This window comes from Ctenopharyngodon idella, chromosome 4, assembly GCF_019924925.1.
Source record: "Ctenopharyngodon idella isolate HZGC_01 chromosome 4, HZGC01, whole genome shotgun sequence".
Taxonomy (NCBI): domain Eukaryota; kingdom Metazoa; phylum Chordata; class Actinopteri; order Cypriniformes; family Xenocyprididae; genus Ctenopharyngodon; species Ctenopharyngodon idella.
The window spans coordinates 19,367,086-19,395,003 of record NC_067223.1 but is presented as its reverse complement, the minus strand read 5'-3'; the positions used below and the strand labels follow the sequence as shown (position 1 = coordinate 19,395,003).

General features: G+C 37.6%; 4 protein-coding genes across 14 annotated transcripts in view; 1 reads left to right on the top strand and 3 right to left on the bottom strand.

Moving 5' to 3' along the window:
* The window catches only part of LOC127510633 (gastrula zinc finger protein XlCGF7.1-like), a 101,774-nt gene extending 81,704 nt beyond the window's left edge, over positions 1-20,070 (bottom strand). Inside the window, exons 1-3 of one of the 3 annotated variants that reach the window (XM_051890461.1) lie at positions 19,993-20,070; positions 19,323-19,457; positions 11,592-13,370 (exon numbers count right to left, since the gene is read on the bottom strand). In XM_051890461.1, the coding sequence (XP_051746421.1) occupies positions 12,334-13,370; positions 19,323-19,407 (1,122 nt within the window). In that variant the 5' untranslated portion in view covers positions 19,408-19,457; positions 19,993-20,070 and the 3' untranslated portion in view covers positions 11,592-12,333. Of the gene's footprint in view, positions 1-11,591; positions 13,371-19,322; positions 19,867-19,992 lie in introns of those variants that run through there. The other 2 variants (XM_051890464.1, XM_051890460.1) reach the window with 2 other exon arrangements.
* LOC127510642 (gastrula zinc finger protein XlCGF26.1-like) overlaps positions 1-27,918 on the top strand; it is a 172,765-nt gene that overhangs the window by 95,784 nt on the left and 49,063 nt on the right. The window lies entirely within an intron of this gene.
* LOC127510609 (gastrula zinc finger protein XlCGF57.1-like) lies at positions 2,489-7,071 on the bottom strand. Its single transcript, XM_051890392.1, has 3 exons — positions 6,920-7,071; positions 6,082-6,302; positions 2,489-4,185 (listed from the first exon to the last, which is right to left on the bottom strand). The coding sequence occupies exons 2-3, from the start codon at positions 6,251-6,253 to the stop codon at positions 2,642-2,644; spliced, it is 1,716 nt and encodes a 571-aa protein (XP_051746352.1). The 5' UTR covers positions 6,254-6,302; positions 6,920-7,071; the 3' UTR covers positions 2,489-2,641.
* Positions 21,042-27,918, bottom strand: part of LOC127510637 (nuclear factor 7, brain-like) — a 21,930-nt gene continuing 15,053 nt past the window's right edge. Inside the window, exons 1-7 of one of the 9 annotated variants that reach the window (XM_051890478.1) lie at positions 26,347-26,479; positions 26,045-26,139; positions 25,353-25,448; positions 25,008-25,238; positions 24,859-24,881; positions 24,658-24,776; positions 21,042-24,297 (exon numbers count right to left, since the gene is read on the bottom strand). In XM_051890478.1, the coding sequence (XP_051746438.1) occupies positions 23,753-24,297; positions 24,658-24,776; positions 24,859-24,881; positions 25,008-25,238; positions 25,353-25,448; positions 26,045-26,062 (1,032 nt within the window). In that variant the 5' untranslated portion in view covers positions 26,063-26,139; positions 26,347-26,479 and the 3' untranslated portion in view covers positions 21,042-23,752. Of the gene's footprint in view, positions 24,298-24,657; positions 24,777-24,858; positions 24,882-25,007; positions 25,239-25,352; positions 25,449-26,044; positions 26,140-26,346; positions 26,865-27,918 lie in introns of those variants that run through there. The other 8 variants (XM_051890479.1, XM_051890470.1, XM_051890469.1 and 5 more) reach the window with 8 other exon arrangements.

The following is a 27,918-nucleotide window of genomic DNA, read 5'->3' as shown; positions in this document are numbered from 1 at the left end:
ATGATGCAAGACTTTGACCCCTTTTGATGAGTCTGCAGGACTGCATAAGCCAGTGACATTGTGTTCCCAGACTGAATGGCATCCCAAATGGAAGATCCTCTGAATTAGGGTCCTGTGTGTTGATTCAGAATTCTATGGAATATTCAGTTTGAATGAATCATCTGCAAGATTCATTTGTATCTGGTTCAACCTCAAATCCTACAAAAAATACATAGAAAAACAAAAAGCATACATTGTTTACAGCAGGGGTTCCCAACGACATTCCTGGAGGCCCCCCAACATTGCATGTTTTCCATGTCTCCTTAATCAAACACACCTGATTCAGATTATCAGCTCATTAGTAGAGACTCTAAGAACTGAAATGGGGGTGTCAGACAAAGGAGAGATAGAAAATGTGCAGTGTTGGGGGGCCTCCAGGAATGTGGTTAGGAACACAGCCTAATCACTTAATATTTCATTGGTTCTCTATTGTTTTTGCATGTTCATAATTTCTTTGTCACAGCCTGGACAAATGTATAGTCCACACAATTTGGCATGTTTCATCGTGTTAACATAAATAAAACAACTGACTAAAACCAAAGACTACAGAATAACGCATGCCGCGTCACTCGTATTGTTTTGAATGGGAGAAAGTGCAACGCACAATATGGCGGAATAAGTCCCGCCTTCTAAATGAGAGCCAATTGCCGATTGGTGAAGTCATCACGTCACTACAGCGGCTGTTAGAAGCTCCGGTTCCTATAGAAACAGTCAAACGCTTGCCTCCGAAATTAGACACAAGAGATGCGCATTTAGGACTGCGCATGCGCATTAGCTTGATCCAGCCTGAAAAATACCGTTTTTTGTCATGATTCGAGCGTTTAGAAACAAAATTTATGAGACAGTTATTGTCAGATTTCATTGGTGATTTCAAATATGAAATTTAATCGAAAGCTTGGCAAACAGCTTTGGAGAATTTGATGTTTTCCCCATTCAAAGAGATAGGAGCTGCACTTGTCTTAAAAGGACTTTGCTAAAACACAATGCAATACACTTTACACAATACAAAATCTTTATCAATCTTTCAAATTTTTAATAATTTGAATACAAGATGAAGATTTTCTAAGGCCAAAACACTACTGTGTGTAGTTGAGAAATGACTGATGTTATCCCAAGCAAACAAATTTAATCACAAACCTGCTTAATTTATTAGTAAAAAAGAAGTAGAGCAGAACTGGAAATATTCCTGAAACAATTTTCATTAAATGTTTTAATCTTTCAAAATAAGAAAAAAAAGTTCATATGGTAACACTTTTACAACAAGTAAACTTTAGTTAAAACGTACTAAGATGAACAATACTTCTGCAGCATTTATTAATTTTAGTTAATGTTAATTTTAACATTTACTAGTACCTTCTTAAAATCAAGTTGTATTTGTTGACATTAGTTCATGCACTGTGAACTAATATGAACAAACAATGAACAACTGGATTTTTATAACATTAACAGATTGATAAATACCGTAACAAATGTATTGCTCAACAAATTAGACCTTATTCTACAGTGTTACTGTTCAGATTTAAATCTGACTGAATAAGACTGAAAAAACTGCAAAATGGATAGTGGTAACTTCTTTTTCTCTGAAAGCTAAACACGCAAAATACAACAGAACCATAAGCCATCAGCAGTTCAATAGTGCAATAAAACTGGAGCAAAATGGACTTGATCTGCATTGAGCTTTGAGTGGTTCATGATGTGCAGTGATTGAGCAAGTAGTTTGTCAGAACTGTGTGCTTCTGTTAAAGGATTAGTCCACTTTCAAATAAAAATTTCCTGATAATTTACTCACCCCCATGTCATCCAAGATGTCCATGTCCTTCTTTCTTCAGTCGAAAAGAAATTAAGGTTTTTGATGAAAACATTCCAGGATTATTCTCCTTATAGTGGACTTCAGTTGGCCCCAAACAGTTGAAGGTCAAAATTACAGTTTCAGTGCAGCTTCAAAGGGCTTTAAATGATACCAGACGAGGAATAAGGGTCTTATCTAGCAAAACGATCGGTCATTTTAAAAAAAAAATTAAAAAAATAAAAATGCATATGCTTTATAAACACAAATGATAGCTTTGCAAGTGCCTCCGCCACTTATGGAATGAACGCGGCACCAGTTCCATTTTTTTCCGTAAGTTGAATAGGGAAGGTGTAGGACATACAGCGTAAGCTTTTTGAAGAATACGGAAGGCAGTCTGGCGGAAGCACTTGCGAGGCGATCATTTGTGTTTAGAAAGCACTTTTTTTTTTAAAATTACCGATCGTTTCGCTAGGTAAGACCCTTATTCCTCGTCTGGTATCATTTAAAGCCCTTTAAAGCAGCACTGAAACTGTAATTTTTACCTTCAACCGTTAGGGGGCCAACTGAAGTCCACTATAAGAAGAATAATCCTGGAATGTTTTCATCAAAAACCTTAATTTCTTTTCGACTGAAGAAAGGAGGACATGGACATCTTGGATGACATGGGGGTGAGTAAATTATCAGGAAATTTTTATTTGAAAGTGATCCTAATCCTTTAACTAATGCAAGTTAATTCTCACACTATAATAGTAATTTATAGCTCAGAATTTAAAACAGGCTGTGTGACTTAAGGAATGTTTGGCTCAGCTTGGCTCAGCTGCGGTGTGAATGCAGCCTTAGTTTTACACACATTTTCTGGTGCCATTTTAAATGGCCAAGCCATTTAAATCTCTTTCCACAGGAAGAACAAGAATAGCATCTCACACCTGTATGACTTTTCATGTGTATCTGTAAGTGTGATGGCAAAATAAATCTTTTATTACACTTAACACAATTAAACGGCCTTTCAACAGAGTGAATGTGCAAGTGACTTTTGAAATTGCTCCTTTTTCTAAACTTATTACCATTTATTTTGTGCCCGTTAAATTGTTTCATGTCTGGACAACCCATTCCGCATTGAATCTTCACATGGGAATTATTGGTTAATCTGAAACTCTTTCCACACTGTTCACATGAGTGTAGCTTCTCTCGAGTGTGCATTTCCATGTGTTTTTTAAGGTTTCCATTTTGAGTGAAACTCTGTCCACACTGTTGGCAGGTGTAAGGACTCTCTCCAGTGTGAACTCTCATATGGACTCTAAGGCTTCCTTTTTCAGCGAAACTCTTTCCACACAGTTTGCAGGTGTGAGGCTTCTCTCCAGTGTGAGTTCTCATGTGGGAAATAAGAGTTGGTTTATGTGTAAAACTCTTTCCACATTGATGGCAGGTGTAAGGCTTCTCACCAGAGTGAATTCTCATGTGGCTTTCAAAGCTTCCTTTATGAATGAAACATTTCCCACACAGTTTGCAGGTGTAAGGCTTCTCTCCAGTGTGAATTCTCATGTGCTTGTTAAGGTTTCCTTTTTGACTGAAGCTTATTCCACATTGAGGGCACGTGAAAGGCTTTTCTCCAGTGTGAACTCTCATGTGGCAATTAAAAAGTCCTTTGCTGTTAAATTTTTTTCCACACTGTTGGCAGGTAAAAGAGCTCTTTTCAGTGTGACTTCTCATGTGGACTTTAAGGTTTGCTTTTTTCTTGAAACTTTTTCCACACTGTTGGCAGGTGAAAAAGCTCTCTTCAGCGTGAATTCTCATATGGACGTTAAGGTGTCCACGTTGATTGAAACTCTTTCCACATTGTTGGCAGGAGAAAGGCTTCTCTCCAGTGTGAATTCTCATGTGGACTGTAAGGTTTCCACGTTGAGTGAAACTCCTTCCACACTGCAAGCAGGTAAAATCATTTCTAGTTCTTGTCTGATGGTGAGTAAAAGAGCTTGTTTCAATGTGAACTCTCATATGGCCTGTAAGGTTCGCCTTGTTGTTAAAACTTCTTCCACACTGTTGGCAGGTGAAAGACCTCTCTTCAGTGTGAACTCTCATGTGAGCTTTAAGGCTTCCTTTTTGAGTGAAACTCCTTCCACATTGTTGGCAGGTGAAAGGCTTCTCTCCAGTGTGAATTCTCATGTGGACTGTAAGGTTTCCACGTTGACTGAAAAACTTTCCACACTGAAAGCAGGTGAAATCAATACTAGGTCCTGTCTTTTCAGGTATTTTTTGTGAGGAAGTCTTTTCAGTCAATTTTTCTCCAGTTATGAAATCATGATATTTCTCTTCCATATCATTCAGGACTTCAATCTCTTCTTTCAATGGCATCAGGTCTAAGATGAAAGAGACAAATACAAATTAACCACAGTTTAATGGCTTCAAAAGATTTATGTCCCATCATATTAAAGAAACTGCACTTATTAATGTTACAGCTCTCTTTAAGTGCTATTAGATCTTTCAACAACATGGAGCATGGCATTATTTTAAGTAGCTTCAGAATTATGCTGGCATTTTTGGACAAAAATTACCATGATTTAAGTCCTATCTAAATGCTACCACTCATCAAACAATGCAAATCTCATCAAATACAAGTATGGCGTGCCACAGGGCTCAGTATTAGGTCCTCTGCTTTTCCACCACATGGCTTAAAGCGATCTGTGTTTCTCTCACACACATGCAAAGAAAAAACAAGAGAGTCTTAAATACCACATAGAATTAACAATCTACATGTAAGTGATATTCTTTCTTGTTTTTTCCCCCAAAATGACTAAGTTTGTTTGAAATTCGTCCGCGTTTAAAGTCCCTGATATACTTCAAGTAAAATCAAAGAGCGAACTTGTGTGATGTAATTTCACACAAAATCAGGCCATAACGAAGTTAGTTTGGAGTTCGTTTCGGGAGTTTGAAACAGCTTGCCAAGGTGAACTTTGCGGAAAGGTTTGTTCTAGCTGGTGAACACCTTCAAACTACCATTGGTCTGTGTCAATAGAGTGGTGCCGGTATGACCACTTTGTAGGCCAAAACCTGGAAACAAGTTAGGATTTAGCACCTCTGGTTCCATCGTCCCCAAGTCAATGCTTTTTTAAATGGGATTTTGGTTAAATGGCTGACATAAGGACTTTAACATTTTATTCGTTAACATAAAATACATCAGTATTACCCCACTTGTGATTTTTTAAAGCTGTTACATGCCTTGAAAAAGTTGATTGCTAACAAGTGACTAAATGGGACTACAGAGGCTGTTGAACATTGAACGTCATCACTCTAAACAGGTAAACTCAGGGTACGTTTACATGACAACGATATGGTTAAAACTGAGAAGTTTTTCCTTTGAGTTTTCTGTGAACAGACAATCCCCGTGAAATTGACTAAAAACGCTGTATTCTGCTGGCAGGCCATTAGATGGTGATGAAACACTATAGATCTAACATGTAATGCACATGACGTCATTTTCATAGATTCACATTTTTGTTGTTTACATGGAAAAACTTGCACTTTCAGGCAACCAAAACGCCGTTGTTGTGTAAATGAACAGCCAAAACACATAAGTTTTCCGTTTTTAGTTGAAAATGGTGTCGTGTAAACGGCCCCTTAGTCTGCTTTTACAGTCTAGTCATGCTCATAATTGTGCTCTTATAAAATATTCTGGGAAAATGTTTTTAGATAAAAACTGAGATTTGTTGGAAGCTTAGTGGTGACATTGAAGTTGTTGGACCGTGGTGTAGTTCGTTTATAGCCTACTTTTAGCTTTTTACATCTGGCGACTGCATTTAGGCTTCAAAATTCATAAAAATTGTGTTTATCTGTGAAAATAATCTTGGACAAAACGTGCAAGTGGCTCCACATTCTTCGCTGTGGAAATTTGATCCATCAAGATCAGGTGTCCAGAGGTATGAACAAACACATATTAAGAGCTGCTTTATAATATAGTTGTAATTCTAATTGAAAACGACAGTGTCGCTGTTTTTTTTTCAGTTGTCCCCATAATGTGTCTGAAGTTTCAGCTCAAAATACCCCATGGATTTTTTATTATACCATGTTTTAACTGCCTGTTTTTGGGTAGGAGAAAAAATGTGATGAAAAGGCTCAAACTATTCCACAGATATGACACTACATTATATATAAATAATGTATTTACATATTATATAATGTGTTTATATATAAAATAAATTATATATAAATAATTCTGTAGAGCTGGACATTTTAATAAGGATCAGAATGAAACCAACCTGTTTGCTCTTGAGTATCTTCTTGTTTCACACTGAATACTTCTTCAATTCTCAGGTTTTCACTCTCCTCTTTAATAAACGCCATCTTTGTTTGTTCCTCAGTATCTTCATGTTTCACACGGATTTCTTCTTCAATCTTCATGTCTTCACGCTCCTCTTTAATAAATGCCATCTTTATAATAGTGTCACATGGATCTCGGTTGCTTCACCGGGAGTTTTTTCTGTGCGTTTGGAAAGTTTGTCATGATTAAGATAAGAATAATAAACAGAAAGAAAAATAAATCTAAACTAAATCTCTGGGTGCGTCTCAATCAGCTCCCTAGTTCAGTAGTCAGTGCACTGGTAAGGGAGTCAGTGTGATAGTTAATGGCCTTAAATTAGCAGATTAACAACAATAACAAAACTATCAAAAGCACTACAAATTAATACACAAATTATATATAAAGTTAATATTTACATTTATTCTTTCCATTTGGTATTTATAGATTTGTATATTATATTAAATAGATTACATTTTCATGGAAACATTAGTAGTTGGTTTATAAAAGTTATTTAGTAAAGATGGTTCACGTTGCATTTACACTGTTTTGACCAACTTATCTCGATTTAAGCGCGTCGAATCACTGAATCATTTTGAGAAACATTTAATCCAGTTCTCTCCTGAGTTTAGAAAGCTCAGTTTCTCCATCATCTTACCAGCGTCTTAATACGTGTAATGATTCACGCAATACGAAGCGAAATGAGACGCACCATTTTGGTTACTCATGTATACGCCGTTTAGCTTGTATAACGATGAAATTGCATCGATTTAAACACTTTAAATACCTAAAACACAAACCTTTCTCCAGCCGTTCACAACAGATACAGGAGCGCGGCGCGGACATATGACATCACATTGCCACACCAAAATAAAAGTCCCTATCACAAGTCGTGTCTGAAATCACAAAAGTGCATCTAAATTTACATACAAAAACATATACTAATTTTAAAATATATCTCAGTAGTTTTCAGAGTTGAATTCTTAGTTAATTTAAATACACGTTGTCTAATGTTTAAGTTCAGACACTATTTTTACCAGGGGGAAGATTTTTTTTTTTTTTTTTAACATACTAACAAACCGTTTTTCTACAGTTTTATTTGATGCAATTCCCACAAAAGTGACATGTCAAAAACTAACATTTTACTATTATACAATGAACAGTGTTTGTCAATAAAACTAAATCTTTATTAGAGTCACAGACTATTTTAAAAACACAAAATTAAAAAGTAAGACTGCAATGTGTTATTAATTGAATTTTACCGTTAATTGTGATTTTGACTCTTACTTTGAGTTTCCAGTGTTTTAATTCATTTCTGCTTCAGGATGACTATTGTAGTAGTCTTTATTTCAAACTCGAGTTAATAAAAGAAAAAGACAAAAATAACACAAAATATATATTGAGGAAAAATAAATAAAAATCAATAACGGAATAAACACAAAATTTCAACATAAATATCATGAGGTGACAGCAGGAAAACAAATAAAAAGATGTTAGTGAAGTGATATTTATTTTTAACGATCAGAGTTCAATGGCTGAGAATAGTTTTTGTGTGTAATTACACAAATCACTCAAAATTGATTGTGTGATTTGTGGAAGAGCAGTGAAGATGAAATGGATGAACAGACATAAGCCCCTTTTACACAGAGATTCTGGAAAATACACGTGTCCCAAGATCATTTGATTTTGGTTCATTCACACTGCATGTGATTTTCTGAAATCGGTGCGTGCGTTCAGACTAAGGCTGTAAATCTTTGGGTGGACAGCGAATCGATTCGATTCACGATTCATAGGTGTTTGATTTGATTCAAGAACGTTTTTTGCTAATTCAGAATGATTCGATTCGAGACGATTCACATTAAAATTCGATGCGATTCGAGACGATTCTGCATTTTTATATGCATTCATAGGGTTATTGAAATGCTTCCCCCAGTGTGTCTTAGTCAGGGTGCGAATTAATCAGCGGCCTTCAGGTGGTCAGAGTAAGGGCAAAAAACAACCTTTTGTCCATTATTAATGTTAGTTCATATTAGTTCTTAATGATGCTACATAACTTTATTTCAATATCCTAAAAATTGCCATTTGTAGAAATTTACATAAGCCAAAATTTTAAAAGGCCTTAAAAGTATTGTTAGTTCATGTTAACTATAGTGTAGGATAGTGTTAATGCAGTGGCTGTCCTGAGGAGAGCTCAAATGTGGGCTGCTCAAAAATGTGTCAGTGAGAGCTACGGGCAGAGCGCGAGTACAATCCAGGCAGTAAAGAGTGCAGCGAGTATCTGTGAAGGAGAGCTGTGAGGGCGCGAATGACGGCGCACATCAATTCGCGCATGTAATAATTTAATGTTTATATATTTTGAAATACTGATGTTAAATGATGTGCAAACTTTGTTTATTTACACGTTTTCACATTTCGTGGTCAAATCACAACTTTTTTTTTGATTATGACTTCTTTCCAATGTGTTCATTCGATAAGAATTACGTTGGAAGAAAAATTGGCAGAGAGTAGGAAAAAATATGAAGCAGCGAGAGAACACAGATGCGCTATGGGATGCTAAAAGCCACAGCTCTTTGTACACGGCTCATGCAACTGGGTGTTTCGGAGAGAAGAATGGATGGTACAAAGATCTCAAGGGGCTGTATTTTGGTCAAATGTCCTTGAAAACTTTATTGAAGATGAGTGGCGGCAAGCAATTTCGACTGTCACGGAACACGTTTGAGTTTGTTCTGCAACCTGTTGAGCTAAACCTAATACGTAAGAATACTAACTGGAGAAAGCCCCTTGAACCCCTTGAGATTGGCTATTGTTCTGTGGTGGTATGCTACCCCTGGCGAGTACCGTACAATTGTCTTTTTGGTGTAGGGCTGCCCACTCTTTGTACTCTGGTTCACAAAGTCACTGCGACATCAAAGAGACATTCTCATCACCCAAATTGATCCTGCCAATCTGCTCCTCTCCATAACACAAAATGGCCACCCACTTGAATCATATGTTGAAGAGTTCCTTCAGTTTGCCCACCAGGTACCCTGGAATGACGGGACATTAAAAACAGCTTTCTGGAGTGGTTTAGATGATGACCAGCTTTTCCTGCAAGCATCAGCAGCTACAACCCCAGATAACCTGGCACAATATATCGATAACGTATTGTAGCTTGCTGGTTCATCCTTCACAGTTGGCGAGGTCGATGAAGACGCCATTCCAGAATCTCTTCCCGTCACGGTTGTTGCCACTCCAGAGCCTCGTCCCAAGACGGCCACCACTCCGGAGCCTCTTCCCCAGATGGCTGCCATGCCTGAGCCCTCAGCCGTAATGGCCACCACACTTGTGCCCTTAGGTGTTTTGGTGGAGTATGAGGGGATGTCTTGGAGCCCAGAGATGGCTCCAGCCCCTAGGTCCCCTCCAGTGTCTGCTCCCAAGCCCTGGCCTCCCAAACTCCCGGATCCGCCCTGGAGGCTTCATACCTGCCTGCACCGCCACTCACCCTCCTGTCAAGACTCCAGGATGCCTGCAAACTAATAAGACACTGTTTGCAAACAGCATATTTCCTGCAGGATCATTAAAGTGAGAACATCGCAATGGGGATCACAGAAGCATTGGCTGCCTTGGGCCTAGATGAGAGACGTCTAATCTGTATAACAACAGACAATGCGGCAAACATGGTGAAGACTGCCAAACAAGATGGGGTTCCAGACAGATGATGATCAGCAGGATTCTAGAGCAGCAGAAGGCTTTACCTCAGGTTCTGTCTGAGCACAAGGCGGCACAGCATCTGATTCCAACCTGGTAAGATATAGATGTCCTGGAATCTGACAGCAAGACATTGGGTCCACTGCTGGACTTCACTGATATACTCTCAGGAGAAGATTAGTGTCTCCTATGTGAAGCCAGTTCTTTACCTCTTCAATACTTCAATGCTGCTAATGAAAGACACAGACCTGACCAAGAACTTGAAGATATTGCACTACATTAATGAGGAATATAGAGATGACGCTACTCAGGAGCTGCTAGATGTGGCCTCTTATTTGGACCCCCGGTTTAAGATGGACTTCATTAGTGCAGACAGTAAGCCCAGAGTGAAGGCCAGAGTTGCATCAGAGATGATAGAATGCCAGAAGGAGACATTAAGCTGCAGCACTGAGGTGGAGCCTGAGGTTGCTGAAACGTCCCAGGCAAAAAAAGCCAAGAAGTCCTTGGGATGTTTCTTTAAACAGAGCGGAGCTGCAGCAACGGGTGATTGCTCTGTGACCCTTCAGGATGCTGTGGAAGCTGAATTAAGCAACTACCTGATAACACCTTCCATAGACAAAGAGCAAGATCCAAGAGCAGGGATCTGACTGCTGGAACCCTTGCTCGATGTCTCCATTCGCCCATCAACAGAGCTCCAGAGGAACACGAGGAAAGTTAGAAGTCACCACTGTCCACTTTGCTCTGTTGCCATGTTTGTTGCACTCACACCACAAGGCTGGACCATACGTATGGTGGGCAGGAAGGTTCAAAAATATGATTTAAAATAAAAGATGGCAAGCAAAAACTCAGTGGAGGATGATGCAAAAGATGCCGTGACCTGGATCTGGATGGCTCGTAAAAGTACCTTTGGGTTCTGTTCAGCTGCTTCATCAATTAAATGTCCATCTGCATAGTTATCTGGAATGTAGGTACAGCATACGGTTCCTATCATATCACAGACTCTTCCTATGGCTGCTGTCAGTTAGTCCAGGGTCATTCTGTTCTGTTCAGTAAGTCTAATTCCTCTTAATTCTTCCTTAATACCTTTGAGGACAACTCTGGTGGTATTCATGAAGGAAATTAACTCATACCTGGTCACTTCAACTTCCCTCATCACAGAGGCTACGCCCTCTGGCGAGATCCATGCTCCAAAGAATTTCTCCACTCGAGTCCATATTCTATGTTCCCCTGGGACTGGACTGTCTCTCCATATTTTTGGTGATTTGTTTCGATCAGTTAGTGTCTTCTATGCCAGTTGGGCATGGACGATGATTAATTAGCAGAGCTCCTCCTTTTAGCTGAATCATAGCACACATTCCTGTTTAATTCCTTGGCAGGGAAGTGTATCCTGAGTGTCCACATAACCAATACCATTCTTTCAGTACTCTCACTTCTTTTTCATCAGGGATATCAATGCAGGAACAGTCTGGGGAACATCTTTGTCTGTCTATATATGGGAGTCAAGGGGTAGATACTATGGAAGTCAATGGGTTCCGCAAACTGTATGGTTAAAATACTTTAGCGGCACTGTTTTTCTGTGAAGTGGGAAACACTTCTACCCACTTTGACCAAGTCTACCATTACTAGACAATACTTTTTTCCCTAACTAGGGTTTAACGCAATAAGGTGATCAAATGGTTTACTTGGTGGCGGGTGTGCTGCCTGCTACACTGTTACCCCCCGCTGGCATTTTATTTAGTTACATGAGTTTTTACTAATGTGAACAAGGATGGTTTGAGTGAAAGTTCATTTTTTGAGTGTTGTCAAGTCACCTTTATTTATATAGCACTTTTTACAATGCAGATTGTTTCAAAGCAGCTTTACAGTGATAGCAGGAACATAATTTTGGCTGTACAGCAGCTCTAGAAGAAAACAGTGTCATTGTCCAGCTTGAGTAAGTTCAATATTGATTCATTCTGTTGTAAAAATCATTAGTTATTAATTTAGTTCATTTATCTATACAGCAGCTCTGGAGAAAACAGTGATGTCATCGTCCAGCTCAGTTCAGTTCGCATACAAAGGTGTCGATGCAGATGGATCAGTAATGTTGAATATCAAGTGTCCCCGACTAAGCAAGCCAGAGGCGACAGTGGCAAGGAACCCAAACTCCATCAGGTGACAGAATGGAGGGGGAAAAAAACCTTGGGAGAAACCAGGCATGATTTATGATTCAGGCAGCATTACAGGTCAGATTGGATTGGAACATTCAAAATACTGTGAATATATAAAATATTGGGAAAATATTGTGACATTTCACAGCAAGAGGGAAGTTTATGTAATATATTGATAGCTTCTTTATCTAATATATCAAATCCACTGTATTAATCTTATGCCTCTATCCAATCAAAATTAATTTTACACAGATACATATTTTTATGGCACCATTTTAAATTGCCAAGTCATTTAAAACTTTTTCCACATAAAGAACAAAAATAGTCTGTATAGTATCTGTAAGTGTCATCAGTGTAATAAAAAAACTTTTGCACAATTAAATTGTCTGTGAAGGTGATTTTTGAAATTGCTCTTTTTTCTGCAATGTCTTTCCAGAATGAGTTTGCAAATGACATTTCAGGTCTGCTCGATATGTGAAACTCTTCTCACAGTGAAGACACGTGAAAGGCTTCTCTCCAGTGTGAACCCTTATGTGCGTCTTAAGGCTTTGTTTAACTGTGAAACTCTTTCCACACTGAGGGCAGGTGAAAGGTTTTTCTCCAGAGTGAACTTTCACGTGAACATTAAGGTTTGATTTGTTTGAGCAACTCTTTCCACACAGATGACACATGAAAGGCTTCTCTCCAGTGTGAGTTATTACATGATTCTTAAGGTGATCGCTGTCTGTGAAACTCATTCCACACTGAAGACATATAAAACTGTTATCTCTTGAGTGAATCTTCTTGTGGGAATTAAGGGCGACTCTTTGTCTGAAACTCTTTCCACACTGATCACATGTGTATGGCCTCTCTCCAGTGTGACGTCTCATGTGGGATTTAATTGTTGCTATATGTGAAAAACTCTTTCCACATTGAGGGCATGTGAAAGGCTTCTCTCCAGTGTGAACTCTCATGTGGATTTTAAGGCTTGCTTTTCGAACGAAAAATGTTCCACACTGTTGGCAGGTGAAAAGGTTCTCTCCATTGTGAATTCTCATGTGGGCTTTAAGTCTGTCTTTTTGAGTGAAACTTTTTTCACATTGTTGGCAGCTGAAAGGGCCCTCTAAAGTGTGAACTCTCATATGTTTATTAAGATTACCTTTTTCAGCAAAACTTTTTCCACACTGTTGGCAGGTAAAAGGCTTCTCTCCGGTGTGAATTCTCATGTGGACTTTAAGGTTTCCAGGTTGACTGAAACTCTTTCCACATTCTTGGCAGGTGAAATTACTTCTAGCTCTCGTCTTTTGTGAGGAAGAATTTTCAGTCTGTGAGAAACTAAAAGACTTTTCTCCAGTTATGAAATCAGGGTTTTCATTCTGATCTTTCTCTTCCTTTTCATTCAGTTCTTGACTCTCTTCATTCAGGGCCATCAAGTCTAGGGTGAAAAAAAGAAGACAAATTAACCCGTTTAACGGCACAAAGCAACAAATATCAAAACATTTAGACACTTAAAGCATTAAAATGTACATTCTATACATCTTTTTAGGAAGTGTCTCTGCAGTATGGTTAGTTAACTATGTTAAGCAATTCTGACGAAATAAGATGGCCTATCTGCACATTTTTGGGAAATTTGAGACGGTCTGCTTGCTGGACTTAGGCTCTGGGTGTTGAAAACGATGAAGATTTATGAATTGTCTGCATGGAATATATTCATCTGTATCATTCTCTCATCCATTTTCTACCCTGCAGTGTCAATTCCACGATACACAGCAGCAAAACTGTTTCAGTTATACTTTTGCTTCTCCGAACTTCCACTGGCTCTACATTTACATCCAGATGTTGTGCATCAATCTCGTTGGAAATACATTCATCGTGGATCCCGACGGAATTACAGCATTGGTACAAATTCAATACGATCCGTTTGGTCAATCTTATCCACAACGTATAAGGAAATCTACACTGACCACTGATCACAGCATGCTAACCAGCCTTTCCGGTTAACAACACCACTGACAAATCAAAGTTCTCCTTTGGATTACTCAAAATCCGACCTCTCTCCAATAAAGGCCCTTTGGTTTATGACCTTCTGTTACATGCTGGTTTTTTTCTGTCTTTGCCATTCTGTTCTCTGGTTTGTGCTGTCTTGCTCTCAGGTCTCCGCTGATTGGAGTAAACGTCTGTCACTCTTCATCAAGGTGTCGTCTCTGCAGCCAATCAAGTGCCGCCCTGGTGGTTAAATGTCTCCCGGCGTGTCCTGATTAGCAGCGCAGTGTGTGTGTGTGTGTGTGTCAGGTGTTTCAGTTAGAACCTGTCCATACTTTGTATCTCTTTCATTATTTGGCGTGTGAATCCAACACTTGATTTTGTACTATGTTGAGATGTTGAGAGTTAAGAGTAACTTATTACCTTTTTGGGAAATAGAGAACAGGTAAGCAGGTCGCGCGATATACATACTGCCCGCAGTTATCAAGTGTTATACACATCAGGTAAGAGGTGAGCACCCTCCTTGTATTTTTGTTCTTATTTAGGGTAGTTTAGTTATGGCGTCGGATGCGCCGAAGATTTCGTTTTGCTTTTCACATTTTTCTTTGGTTAGTAAGTTTAGAGGGTTTTGGGGAACTTAGTTTATGAATTTTTTTTTTTTTATTCTTTTCTTTAATTTGGCGCCACCCTAGTTCCTTTTCCCCATTAGTTTATTGTATCTTTCTTTATTTATATTTCCTTTAAAATGTATTGTACTATAGCGCACACATACTCTGTCTAGTGGCTTCGGCTTTTTGTACCAATAAATCAATTGGCCTTATCTGCTTTTGTGTCTGGTCTTTTCTGCTGCCCGCTCCATTACAGCAATACCAATATCTAAATGTTACGTTCTAACCCTAGACCTTTAAAAGTTCGTAACATTTAATGGGGGCTCGTCCGGGATGATATTTTCCGTGATATTAAATATTGCTGGAGTGGGAAGTAGAATGACCATGGCTTTCGTAATTTGCTTGTAGGGCGTGGCTGGTTGACCGGGTGGTTAGTGTTTGTTTCGGCGTAGTAATGGCCGAGTTTGATTTGGAGAGTTTCGTTAAAGCGCCGTCTGTTGAGCAGCTTAACAAGTGCAGAAAAGATGATTTGCTGTATATCGCTGCTCATTATTAAATTGCGGTTACGAAGCATCAGCTTAAGAGAGATATAAAGACCCTTATCTTACAAAGGTTGGTGGAACTGGGTGTTTTGGTTTTTCCTGCTGGAGTAGAGAAAGATTCTCTTGGCTCCGACGTTCCCTCATGTGTGTCTGGTGATGAGGAGCAGGGTGGAACGGCTGAGGTGGAGGGGTCTGAAGCCAAAGCTGTTCTGCCACCCTTTGAACATTTTTCTCCAAACTCTGTTGGATCTGGAGGTGATGCCCAGCTGAAAGTTTGCTTGGCGCGTGTCCAAATGGAAGCGCATGAACGGGCAGAGAGTCGTCGGGCTGAGATGAATTTACGTCTTGAAGTTCGCAGGTTAGAAATTGAGGCGGAAAAGCAGGTTAAACTGCATGAACTTGAGCTGAACGCAGCTAAAAATGCACCTGTCCCAGTTGTTCCACCGGTGCAGACTGCTAGCGCTCCGTCGGGGGCTGGGTTAGCGGTAACCACCTTTGACGTAAGTAAACATATCTCTCTTGTACCGCAATTTCGAGAAGCAGAAGTTGACTCATATTTTGGTGTGTTTGAGCATATCGTGTCCGCACTACATTGGTCTAGGGAAGTGTGGCCTTTACTTCTGCAGTGCAAATTAACTGGTAAGGCTCAGGAGGTGTGTGCAACTCTATCCTTAGAAGATAGTTTAAATTACGACATGATGAAAGCTGCAATCCTGCGCGCTTATGAGTTAGTACCAGAAGCTTGTAGGCAGCGGTTTAGAGGCCACAAAAAAAATCCCAGTCAATCGTTCATTGAATTCGCCAGTGAGAAAGGCATTTTATTTGACAAGTGGTATGTGTCGAGTAAAGTTACAGATTTTAAGACACTACAAGAACTTACTCTTCTTCAGAAGAATTTAAGAACTGTATTCCCGAACGTGTCGTTGTTTATTTAAATGAACAAAAGGTGACCTCCTTATCTCAAGCTTCTGTCTTTGCAGACGAATTCACGCTGACACATAAGAACGTATTTACCACCGTCCGTTCTGATAAAACCATGTCTGCTCCTCTGATTAACCAGTCACGACCGAAAACAAGTGCTCTGAAGTCAAAGGAAAACTGAGAATGTTTTTATTGTCATAAGTCTGGCCATTTAATTGCTGATTGTTCCGTGCTGAAACGAAAGCAGCAGGGATCTGCGACCAAGAGCGTTGGTTTTGTGAAGGCTGTTGATGTTGACAATATTGAGGGTGATGGTAAGCCAGATTCTAGTTATGAACCGTTCCTGACAGAAGGGTTCATTTCCATTATGGGTAAGTCTACAGAACAGGTGAGAATTAAAATGCTCCGTGATACTGGTACTACTCAATCCTTCGTGGTTGCAGGTGTACTGCCGCTCTCTGAGCAGACTTCTTGTAGCAGTAATGTGTTGGTACAGGTCATAGAGATGGGTCTTGTTAAAGTTCCATTACATCAGGTGCATTTGCAGTCCGAGCTATGTACTGGACTTGTGAAAGTAGGGGTTCGTGAATGTTTGCCTGTGAAAGGGGTAGAATTTATTCTCGGCAATGATCTGGCTGGTGGGAAGCTTTTTCCCGTGTTGGAGGTTTTTGATAACCCTGTGTTAGATCAGGCCGATGAGTTGTCTCAATCAGTCAGTTCCTCTGGTTTATTTTTGTAAACCCTGTGATTCTGGTTGAAAATGGGGGCAATTATTCTCAATGAGAATGGGAAAGTATCTCCTATAACTGTACCTGCTTTTACTTCATTTGAATCCACTTGACCTCTTGTTGTTGACCTATTTTTGACCTCATCTGTTGTTTGGGTATAGTTCCTCGTAACAGTACTGTTTCTAATCCTTTGCTGGTGTCTTTTTGATGTTTATCTTACAGTGTCTAAGATAAATGCAAGTCATTCTATCAAATTTCGCAACGTCAGGACTATTAATATATGTGACCTGTGCTGGCAAAATGAGTCAGAATGCATGAAATATGTCAATTTTGGTAGAATTTGAGGTTTTTACAAAAATTAGTTCATTAAGCCCTCATCTAGTGATCCGAATGCTCCAAATAGCACTTAAACATCTAAAATTATCTTTAGTTGTATATTTCCTGAGAGGAGTACCTTCCTAAATCTTTCCTTTAATTTAATAATCCATGAAAAAATGCAGTTTTTCTTTGCTCGTTTCTTAACGACTGGTGCTTCCCCCCAGCACAAGTTTGATATCGTTGTAATTCCAACTTTGTAAATATTCATAGCAAATTCTCGATGGCATGAGTGTGAAACAATGAAATGTGATTTTCAAATGCATGCTGATGTACACTAAACCAGCTTGTTGCTAACCAGTTGGAATAACTCCTTCAGTGATTAATCAAAACACTCCACGTTGTGGCACACTGCTGTATCATGGAATGGTCCTTTCTCTGAAAACACGGAAAGTAAAGACAGCGGAAATGGTTTTTAATTCTATATTTCGCCTGTTTTGTAATGGACATGGATGATAGTGAGAATGCTCAGTTGGTGGCTAATGCTTTAAATGCACTGCGGTAGGCGAATCTTGTCGGTGCAATTGACTGAACAATTTGCTCAACTTATTAGAGACTACTTCAGTGATAACGTGCCACCACCAAAACAAGATGATTGTGGACATTAATGTAGCAAATCTTGAACAAGGGTTGGGCATGGACACAATATGAAACTGTCATGACTGTTAAAATGAACTTTGCTACTGTAGCTGTGTTGATCACTATTAATCTGGTCACATCCATGCAGGAAAAACCATACAACCCCATTTCCAGACAGGAAAAATAATACAACCCCATTTCCAGAAAAGTTAGGACATTTTGTAAAAGGCAATAAAATCTATAATCTGTGATTTGTTAATTGTTTTGAATCTTTTTTTTTAACTGACAAAATCAAAATTTGTTTATATTTACAAAATACAATTAAGTTGGTCAGTGAAAACATTGTAAATATATTCTTTGTCATTTGTCAGGTAAATAAAGGTTTAAGAGAATTTACAAATCACTGATTCTTGATTTCGATGCATTTTACAAAATGTCCCAACTTTTCTCAAATTGGTTATCAGTTAGGTATCAAAATCAGTTAGGTATCAATAAAGTTGAACATATATTTTTCCTTTGGATATTTGGTTTTGACATAGTGTGTGCAAAATTTGGTGTTATTACCAGGGATTTTAAAGTATGGCTGCTAGATGATTTTGTTTTGGAACCTTCAGAAAACATTAACTACATTTTTCTCAAAATTGACTTCTAACTCTATCAACTTCAAACAGGTTATAGCTCATAAATTTTTTCCCCTGATTCCAACAAATCATACATCAATTTGAAGGTTTTTTTAATAGAGAATGTTGTAATAACAAGAACTCATTTTTGAAAATTTTCTGACTCATTTTCCAGTACAGGTCACTTTATTTGCTGATGATCTTGCCACTTTTTCAAGCAAAGTTGATTTATCCACTGTGAATGACCAGGGCTGGATTTCCCAAAACCTTCTTAACTCTATGTTGTTTTTAAGTTACATTAAGCGGTACCTTAATGTTTCCGAAACATCCTTTGTTAAGTATACCTTCTGTAAGTCATACGTTTGTAAGGTTGGTCTGTTGGCAGTTCACTCCACTAGTGGCCAACACTGTGCAAAAAGCTTCTTTACATCTCGGAGCCCGGAGCCCGTACACACTGAGACGTGTTTGGCTGTATACGTAAAAATTTTGTATTGTAATGTTCAGACGGATCCGACACCACTTCGTCACGTAACAGCAACAACAACAACAACAATTGCGAACTACATGTTTGTTTGTGTGCGTGCTGCAGAACACAAGCTTTATTTCTCTAAGCTTTACTAAAGTTTGTGTGGAGCGTGCAAGGTTTATGTGCATGCTACAAGTCTTCTTCTCTGTTTTTACTGTATCTCTGTGGCAGAATTACAGCGCCACATACTGTTCTGGCATGTATCCTACATAGTTTTGATTCGGTTTCAGTGGTTTCGTGTGTACGCAGATATTGTCATTCAGAAATCTGAATCCACTATATATTATTGAAATAAGGGACAAAACGTGTCCCTTCGGACAAGTAAATTGGTCATTCACTTGTGAGAGCAAAAAGTTTTAAAAAAATTGCTTGTCTGGGGGAAAAAAACAAAACAGGATTTGTTTGTGTGTTGTAAATATAATTTATTATGAAGCTTGGACATATTTAAATCTGCATTTATGTGATATTTACACCGAGGGCATTCAGCTTTGAAAATGAAACCAACCTGTTTGTTCCTCAGTATCTTCTTGTTTCACACTGAATGTTTCTTCAATCTTCATGTCTTCACTCTCCTCTTTAATAAACGCCATCTTTATAATAGTGTGTCGCGTGGATCTCAGCTGCTTCACCAGGAGTTTTTCTGTGTTTGGACAATTAATTAATCTTAAATGTCATTAAGATTAAAAAAATAATTAACAGAAAGAAAAATAAATTTAAACTAAATCTCTATAAGTGTGTCTCAATCAGATCCATAGTTTCAGTAGTCAGTGCCTAAAAAAAACCCCACTTCATATTGTGTTATGATTTATAATTGTCACTTAATGGTTTTAAATTACATTTCATTTAATACACTTTAATCAAAACATTTGCTATTCTTTGTGTTCTCGTTGCATTTACACTGTTTCAAGCGCTTCGAATCACTGAATCATTTTGCGTTGATTCAGTTGACTCGTGAGTTTCTCAAAGATCCGTTTCTCCATCACTACTTGCCAGTGACCGAATTCGCGTTTATGATTCACTAAATAGGGAGCAAAATGAGACGCACCTTTTCTGTTTCTCACATGTAAATGCGCTTTAATCAAGAAAAATAACGTTCGTAAAGTTATATAATGCATTTCAATGTTACATTCAATAATGAAACACTAGTTTAAATACAAAACACTTTAAATACAAACCTTTCTCCAGCCGAATCACAGACGCAGGAGCGCGGCGCCGCTTTGTTACGTCACATCTCCACGCACTCCACAATAAAAGTACCGTTCACATGGTTATTTATCATATAGTCAATTTACACCAGTTTTACCATCACTATACCTTGGGCCAACTGAGTTTAAAAGTAAGAAATGTACAAACGTTTATATATCAATAATTTCATGTTTCCTTACAGGTCTGCAAGAAATAATTTGGAAATTTCTGGTTAATGCTTAAACATTAGAACTTCATATTTAAAATTTAAAATTCACCCCAAAATTAAAGAAACTCACTTAAAAATCTTATATGATATTCACCCTTCTGGAGAGTTTCTAAGGGTTAGATTTAATATTGAAATGATATTATGTAAATATTGTAACTCATCTCCAGATAATATAGAGCATATGTTTTTGTTTTTTTTTTGCTTGCAAATATTCTAGTGTCTTCTAGACAAAGTGCAATTATGGTTAAAAGAGAGAAATGTGGTTGAATTGAATCTGTCCATTATAGATATTATGTATGGAAACTATGGAGATTTTTTGATTAATATTTTACTTTTGTTAGCTAAATTTTATTCACAAATGTGAATATTTGTAAATAAACCAGTATTTAAGAATTATTTGAGACAATACTCAAACACTTTGTCAAAAACAAACAAACAAACAAAAAGAAAAAAAAAAGCTGGAATTTTGTTGGATTTATTGGATAAATATAATTTATTATGTTTTTATTTTATCCCCTGTGTTTAATCTATATTTAATTATTATGGATTAATATATTTTTTGTTGTTGCTTTTTGTATTCTATGTCAAGTCTAAGCCCCTCTTAACATTGATGTCTTTGAATGTAAGTTGTATGCCAATTTGTTTTGTAAATTTGTAATATTTTTGTTAATACTTCAATTAAACAAAGACAAATCAGGTGTACAAAGAAATTCACATACAAATAATAGAATGACAGTCAACTACATTGAATCTTAAATAAGAACTTTGGGCGTAAACATGTAAATCAAATGACAATGAAAAATGACAGAATATATTAAAATATTTAATTCAAATAAATAAATGTTCATACTGATCGTATTCATCACATCTCACACACTTGAGCATCACAGTCGCTGGTTTAGACGAGCACTGACACCCTGTGGTGAAATAATCACGTATGTTTAACAGCCGCTGCTTTCTCACATTGGCTTGTGTTGAATTAAAACTTCATGTTCTGTTGAATTTGGAAAATTCTAAGTAATCATCATAATATCTCTTTTCCTGTCTCTGAAAATGTTCAGATTAAAACTTCTTGCGGATGCTCATTTTAAGTGTAACTGCAGTGAAAAGTCCTGTATTCTTGGAAAAGAGAGTTGCCATCACTCTCTATAAGTTGGCAAGCAATATGGAGTCCCATGATGTGGCCAGTTTATTTGAAGTTGGTATCAGCACAGCATGTGACCTATTTTGGGAGGTGTGCAAGGCACTTTGCCAAATTAGGAATTAATATGTGACAAGGGCAGATGAGGCAGACGTGTAAGCTATCATTGATGGTTTTAAAAGCAGAACTGGATTCCCAATGTGTGGTGGTGCCCTAGACGGCACACACATCCCCATTATTACACCTTCAGCATACCACACTGACTACCACAACCGTGGGTACAGTGTACTGCTTCATGGCCTTGTAGACTGTAATTACAAGTTCCTTGACTTCAGTGTTGGCTAGCCAGGGAATTGCCATACAAACACTTTTGTGTTTGAAGTTCTCGCCTCTCCCAAAAACTTTAGAGGTTCTTATTAATCAGTTGTCATAAAAAACACTGACAAGAAATCCAGCACAACAAAATGCCAATTCAGGAATTAAGTAATACCTCCTGACAACATTTACCAAGTTATAAAGACAAAACTTCTGCTACACTTTTGCTACTGGGCAGCAGTCATATAAAAACAGAACAGAACATATTTTTCAATATTCTTTTTCAGTATATTTAAATTTTTTTTTTTTTTTTTAAATGTACAAATAATGGTCAAAAATATATTGGTAGAACATATATTTATGTAAATATATTTTAAGAATATTTTAGCAAATATATGTTTGGCCATTTTTTTTATTTTGAAATATATTTAAAAATATTTCTTGTCTTTTTTGGCTTCTCACGTTTTAATCAATACAAAGGGACATTTTAATAAAAAGTGATCAATATAATGACACATGGAACTGTCTGACCATATATTAAGCCATTTTAACAGTGGCTGACCCCCAAAAATGAGTGATATAGCCTAGTTTTCTAAAAACTTATATTTATTTACTGTGTCAATATTGTGACTAATTTTTGAATTAATGTGACCAAATTATTTAAAAGGATTTCACTGATGTATTTCTACAGGTCACTCATGCACATCCTTTTGTGACATCTTTTCCCATGTAACACAGAGCCCTGCATGTAGCATGAAGAAAAATACTGTCCATAAATTAAGAAATTATTATTAACATTTTACCAAAATCAAGCTGAAAGTTTTTGACCAACGAATGTTGGACACGTGTTTGTTAAATGAAAATGTATTACAGAAATGATTAGATATGTTTAACATGGTCAAGCAAAAATTGTAGCAAAACGATAATTTAAATGTTACGTTTCTTAATTGCATTTACACTCACAGTTAAGACATTTGCGATTGCATTTTAAATAAATATCACATGATCAATGTAGCAAAATTCAATGTGGATTTGAAAATGCATTCTGAGCCGATCATGTAAATCACATTCCACAAACAATGCAATCCTACTGTTCATTTGCTAGCGATAAAACACCAAATATAAACATGGCCATGCTAATCCACAAGAAACTGATTAACATAAGCTGTAACTGACTGTGATAAAACTTTAAATGGCGGACACTGACGTCACTGCCACACGATAGGCTGAGAGGTGCCGCATGTGATCCAAGTTAGCCGTTACACTGTTTCCAATGGTAAGAGATACAGACCCTCTCATCTCCAATAATAACACAATATGCTTGTTTGACTTCATGCAGCGCTGCACAGAGTGATCGGCGGCTGACTTGAAGCAGTGCATGCTGGTTAGAAATGTTGTCCGACTTGAGACAGAATCCATGTTGGGGGGATGTTGTGAAGTCGGACACTTTTTTGCTTCCAGTAGTGACGCTCACATTGTGTTTGCATACTTTATCACAGCTGAAGTGAAATAAAAGCAATATTTGTCAAAAATACAGATGTTTCAGAGACATTTTCATTCAATACTTTATGTACTGCTTGGACATCTGTTTAAACAAGAATAATGTTCAACATAAACATATATTATTGAAATACCAAAGTGGGGTCTACGTTTTTATCAGTTTTATTTAGATAAACATGACACAATACAACATCACGACTTTAACTGTTATAAAAATACAGATTTGTGAGCATTAGTGGAACTGAAGGCGTGAGAATAAACATAAAACACACGTGATTGTTGTTGTGCGGTGAATCCGGCCAATCGTGAAACAGCTGTGTCGTCATCAGAGCTCGTGCAGCTGCTCTAGAGATGCTGTGCAGATTGAACCAGCTGGCTGCTCTCGAATCACTCTCGCAGTACTTTGGTGCCATACGTCACAGTTACAAAATTTCTAACCAGCATGCACTGCTTCAAGTCAGCCGCCGATCAGTCTGCGCAGCGCTGCATGAAGTCAACAAGCCTAATCTCTGGAGCAACTGCACCTGACTGCAGAATCCGGTGTGGCAGCCTCACTCACTCATATTTAACTGTGATTTTCTGCTGTTACAAACAGTTTAACTGGTAAAATCCTCAGAGGGGAAGTTGTGCAGTAATTATATAAGAATGGAAAGACAGTCTCTGTGAAGGATGTCCTGAATGTGCACAGATTGTTTTTGGTTACAGGATTAGAGAATGACACGGTTCCTCCGTCATAGTCCAGCTGAACTCTCACACGCTGAAGCTTCTCTTTAACAGTAAAGGCAGTCAAGGGTTGCTCTGGGGATTGTGAGCAGTATTTTCTGTTCATGTACCGCACACGCCAGACATTAGACTCAAAGAAAACTTCTCCCTTCCTTTGGTTTGATGCTGTGGTTATTCCAAGACTCCAGCATGTATTGTCACCAACCTCCACATCCCAGCAGTGTGTTCCTGAGTTAAAGCCCTCAGAACTCAGGACACAAAAATACCAGTTAATCCTCTCTGGATTATCAGGACACTTTTTACCTTCATCACTGTACGACACACTGGTCAGATCAGTAGAGAGTGTGAGACAAGGATGTGCTGTGTTTGGATCTAGAGTCAACGGAGCTGCAGAGAGAATAACATCAGATTAGAGGATGAAATATGATGCATTAGAAATGTAAATGTAAAACACATATAAAGACTTTCTTGAAAGAGATCATAAATCATGCGATCATAACAATGGTCTCTCAGTTACTGACAGAATGGACTGAAGCTTCAGGTTTAATATCAGTATTCAATAAACACTATTGTATCCTAATACATAAGCATAGACCACGAGGAATAGACTTTTTATGAGTTCGCTGTATGATCTGATGATTTTCTGAAATACAGAAATTCAAGTGATTATATTTCTATCAAATGTTAATTGTGTCTGTTTATATCTGAACTATCTTTTGCACTGGTGTCAAATCTGCTGAGACTCACTGTGTTGGACAGTTTCCAGCATCTTCTTCCAGACTCTGAACGACAGGTTACCCAGGTAATGTGACACATGAATCAAAGCTCCAGGACTCATCTGTGGATCCGGCTGTGAGATCTGGACTCTGGAGGAACATTCAGGAGTCAGAACTGCAGTGAATTTGAGTTCAGATCCACTGAGAGAAGAGATACGAGCAGCTCACTCACCTTTCCATTGTGACGTTAAAGTTCTGGAAAATAAAGAGTTTGAAAACATTTTAATATCTTATCCAACACACTTATTGTCATTGAGTCTCTCTATACAACATTGGCAAGTAGTTTTATGCTCAAAGAATGAATCCAGATTCATTTGTCACCTTTAGAAATGAGACGTCATTGGCTTTCATCATCTCCTTCATGTCTTTGATTGTGTGTGAAAGAGATGAGATGTGTCTGTTCATCTCCTCCAGCTTCTTCTTCATCATCTGCTTCTTCTGCTCCTCTTCCTCCCTCAGTGCAGTGATTGTAGCTTCTTCTTCATCTCTGAGAAACTGATGAAGCTTCTCAAACTCTTCTTTAATCTGACGCTCTGTTTGCTCAGCTTGAGACTGAAATCAAATCACATTCACTTCAGTCAGCTCTGTATTAAAACACACTCCACTAATGTCATTAATAAACTCTGTGTGTGTGAATGTGGAGTATTTAACTCTTTATATCCTCACCTCGATGTGTTCAATTATTCCATCATACTCTTTTTTCATTTGTTCTCCTTGTTTGAGCTTGGTTTGTAAGGATGTCAGTGCTGTATTAAATTCCTCCTACAGGTTAAGATGAAAATCTGTGAAACTTATGTTGCTCAGAGGTTTAAACATTGTATGTTAGGATGCTTTTGTTGTTATATTATTTAGTAACCCATGACATTTCTACTGATTTTCAAGCCAAACATGTTTTGAGCCAATGCTGTTACATTCAAGATGTGAACATCGGAGGGGTTGAAGCTCAGTGCAGAATTAATATCAGTAGTAACCCAGATAGCATGTAATCATTGAAACAATGTTGAGTCAGTGTTGATGGTCAATGCTTAATTGCATTGAATTAACCTTACAAAGTGATGTTGGTTTAATATCACTTTTGCACCCACAATTAATGTTGAGAAAATGGTGAGATTTCAACAAATCAATGGTAATGACATTGAATCATCGTTACACTGTGATTGATTCTACATCATTGCTGTTGAATCAACACTGAAATAAAAAATGAATAAATGGTAATGTTGAATCAACATTACACTGTGTGAATCTTACATCAGATCTCAACATTATTTTATGTTGACATTTCAGTTGTATTTTCATCGTTGTTTGTAAACGCCCCACTGATTGGGAAACACCCACTAGTGTTCTGCAGAGATACGTACCTGCAGGATCTTGTTCATCAACTACAAATCACTGTTAGTTCAATGTCACTGTCTTCACCCATGTTTGCTGTCGACTTTCATCATAAATTTCAATGCTGCTCCAAAATACATTAAACATTGTAATGTTAATTTCAACCAAAATGATTATTTGGATCAAAACTCAACATTGTATCAATGTCACCAGGCTGTCTGGGAAGTCATGGAGATTTAGTCTGAGCAAAAATAAATACTGGTCTATAAATAATACTGTTCCTATGTTTAGCACTGTATTTAGCACTTGAAATGAGAGACATTAGTTTTACCTTGTAAGATGAAAGCACTTCACTGATGGGTCTGAATGAGTGATTGGCGTGTTTCTCTGAGTCTCTGCACACTAAACACACAGGCTGTTTGTCCTCCAGACAGACGAGTTTGAGTTTCTCACTGTGTAAGCTGCAGATCTCCTCATTTCCCTCCTTTATCAATGAATCACACAAGTTTTTTAATGCTAGATTAACTAGAGGATCTTGTTTTGAGGATCTTCTCCTGCAGACAGGACACTCCTGAGATTTCTTAGTTTTCCAGAACTGTTGTAGACACTCTTTACAAATACTGTGACTACAGGACAGAATAACAGGAACCTTGAAGATTTCACAGCAAACAGGACAAGAAAGCTCTTCCACAGATTTTGAATCCATTTCCTCGTTTGTAAAAGATCCAGTGATCTACAATTTACTTTCACTTTCTGAACTTTGGTTTGAAAGGTAAAGTACAGAAATCCTAATATAATTTGTCCTCCTCTGTTCTTCACAACACTGACTCGTTTTAGCTTTCAGCAAAAATGAAAGCTAGAAGTAATGACTAGTCACTTCCTGGTAGGTTTTGTAAGAGGGTGGAGTTTCTGAAGACAGACTCGTTGTATAGTTTTACCTTTATTTTTATTTGTGCTTTCAAACATATTCTTGACTCAATGGACTGAATAATGAATCAAGTATTCTCACTCTCATTCTCATCTAGTATTAAATATAAGAAAATTATAAGAGAATTTAATCCTATAAAAGTTTAATGAAATATGTATTGAGATTGACACTGTCAGTGTGTGGAGGGGACACACATTTCATGACTGGATTCATGAGCTTTCAATTCAATATCTATTCATTTTGATACATGGATATAGTACATGTTAATTTTTCTCAAGGACAAAAATCTAATCGTTTTTATAATACTAACATTATGATAAAAAATGTTAATGGTTAATATTATTTCTATACTAGAGTACAGAGTTTATGGTCAATGAATGTCTTCTCTGAGGTTTGTGACCTGACACATTGTTTACAAGATGTTTATGCACGGCTGAAACACTGATTGAGCGATTACATGAGACATGATACATTTCAGTAATTGTACTGGTTCTTTCAGCTGGCTCTTTTTTGTTGGAGAAATGACTTGCTTTCCATGTGTGTGTGTGTTTGTCAAGGTGACAGAGAACACATGGCTTAAAAGTGCCATAAATAAATGCCGTTTTTTTTTTATGTATAATTATTTAAGACCTAGAACATAATACTTCAACGAATTTAAGACTTTTTAAGGCCTAAAATTTTGATTTTGAAATTTTTAGACTTAAGACCCAGCGGAAAACCTAATATAGGTTGAAATATAATGAATATGTTATAGTTATTTTTTTACCCCCTGGTTTAGGCTATTAAAAAATAACCAAAAAATAACCTTTGCTTTAAATAAATGTTCATTTTAAAGCAGCCTACTTCAGTGTAATATGTTACCGTATCATCTCGCTTAACACTGAGAGTTTGAATAATTGTAATGTGACGATCGGGTGCGGATATCTAAATCAGAGAAAATCATGGGTGCGGGTGGGTGGATGATTTGTATGTAAC

Coding starts and splice junctions, on each gene's coding strand:
- LOC127510609 (XM_051890392.1), bottom strand. CDS start 6,253: ATGGCATTTATTAAAGAGGAGCGTGAAGACATGAAGATTGAAGAAGAA. Junction 4,186..6,081: donor AGATACTCAAGAGCAAACAG/GTTGGTTTCATT, acceptor CTTTCATCTTAG/ACCTGATGCCATTGAAAGAA.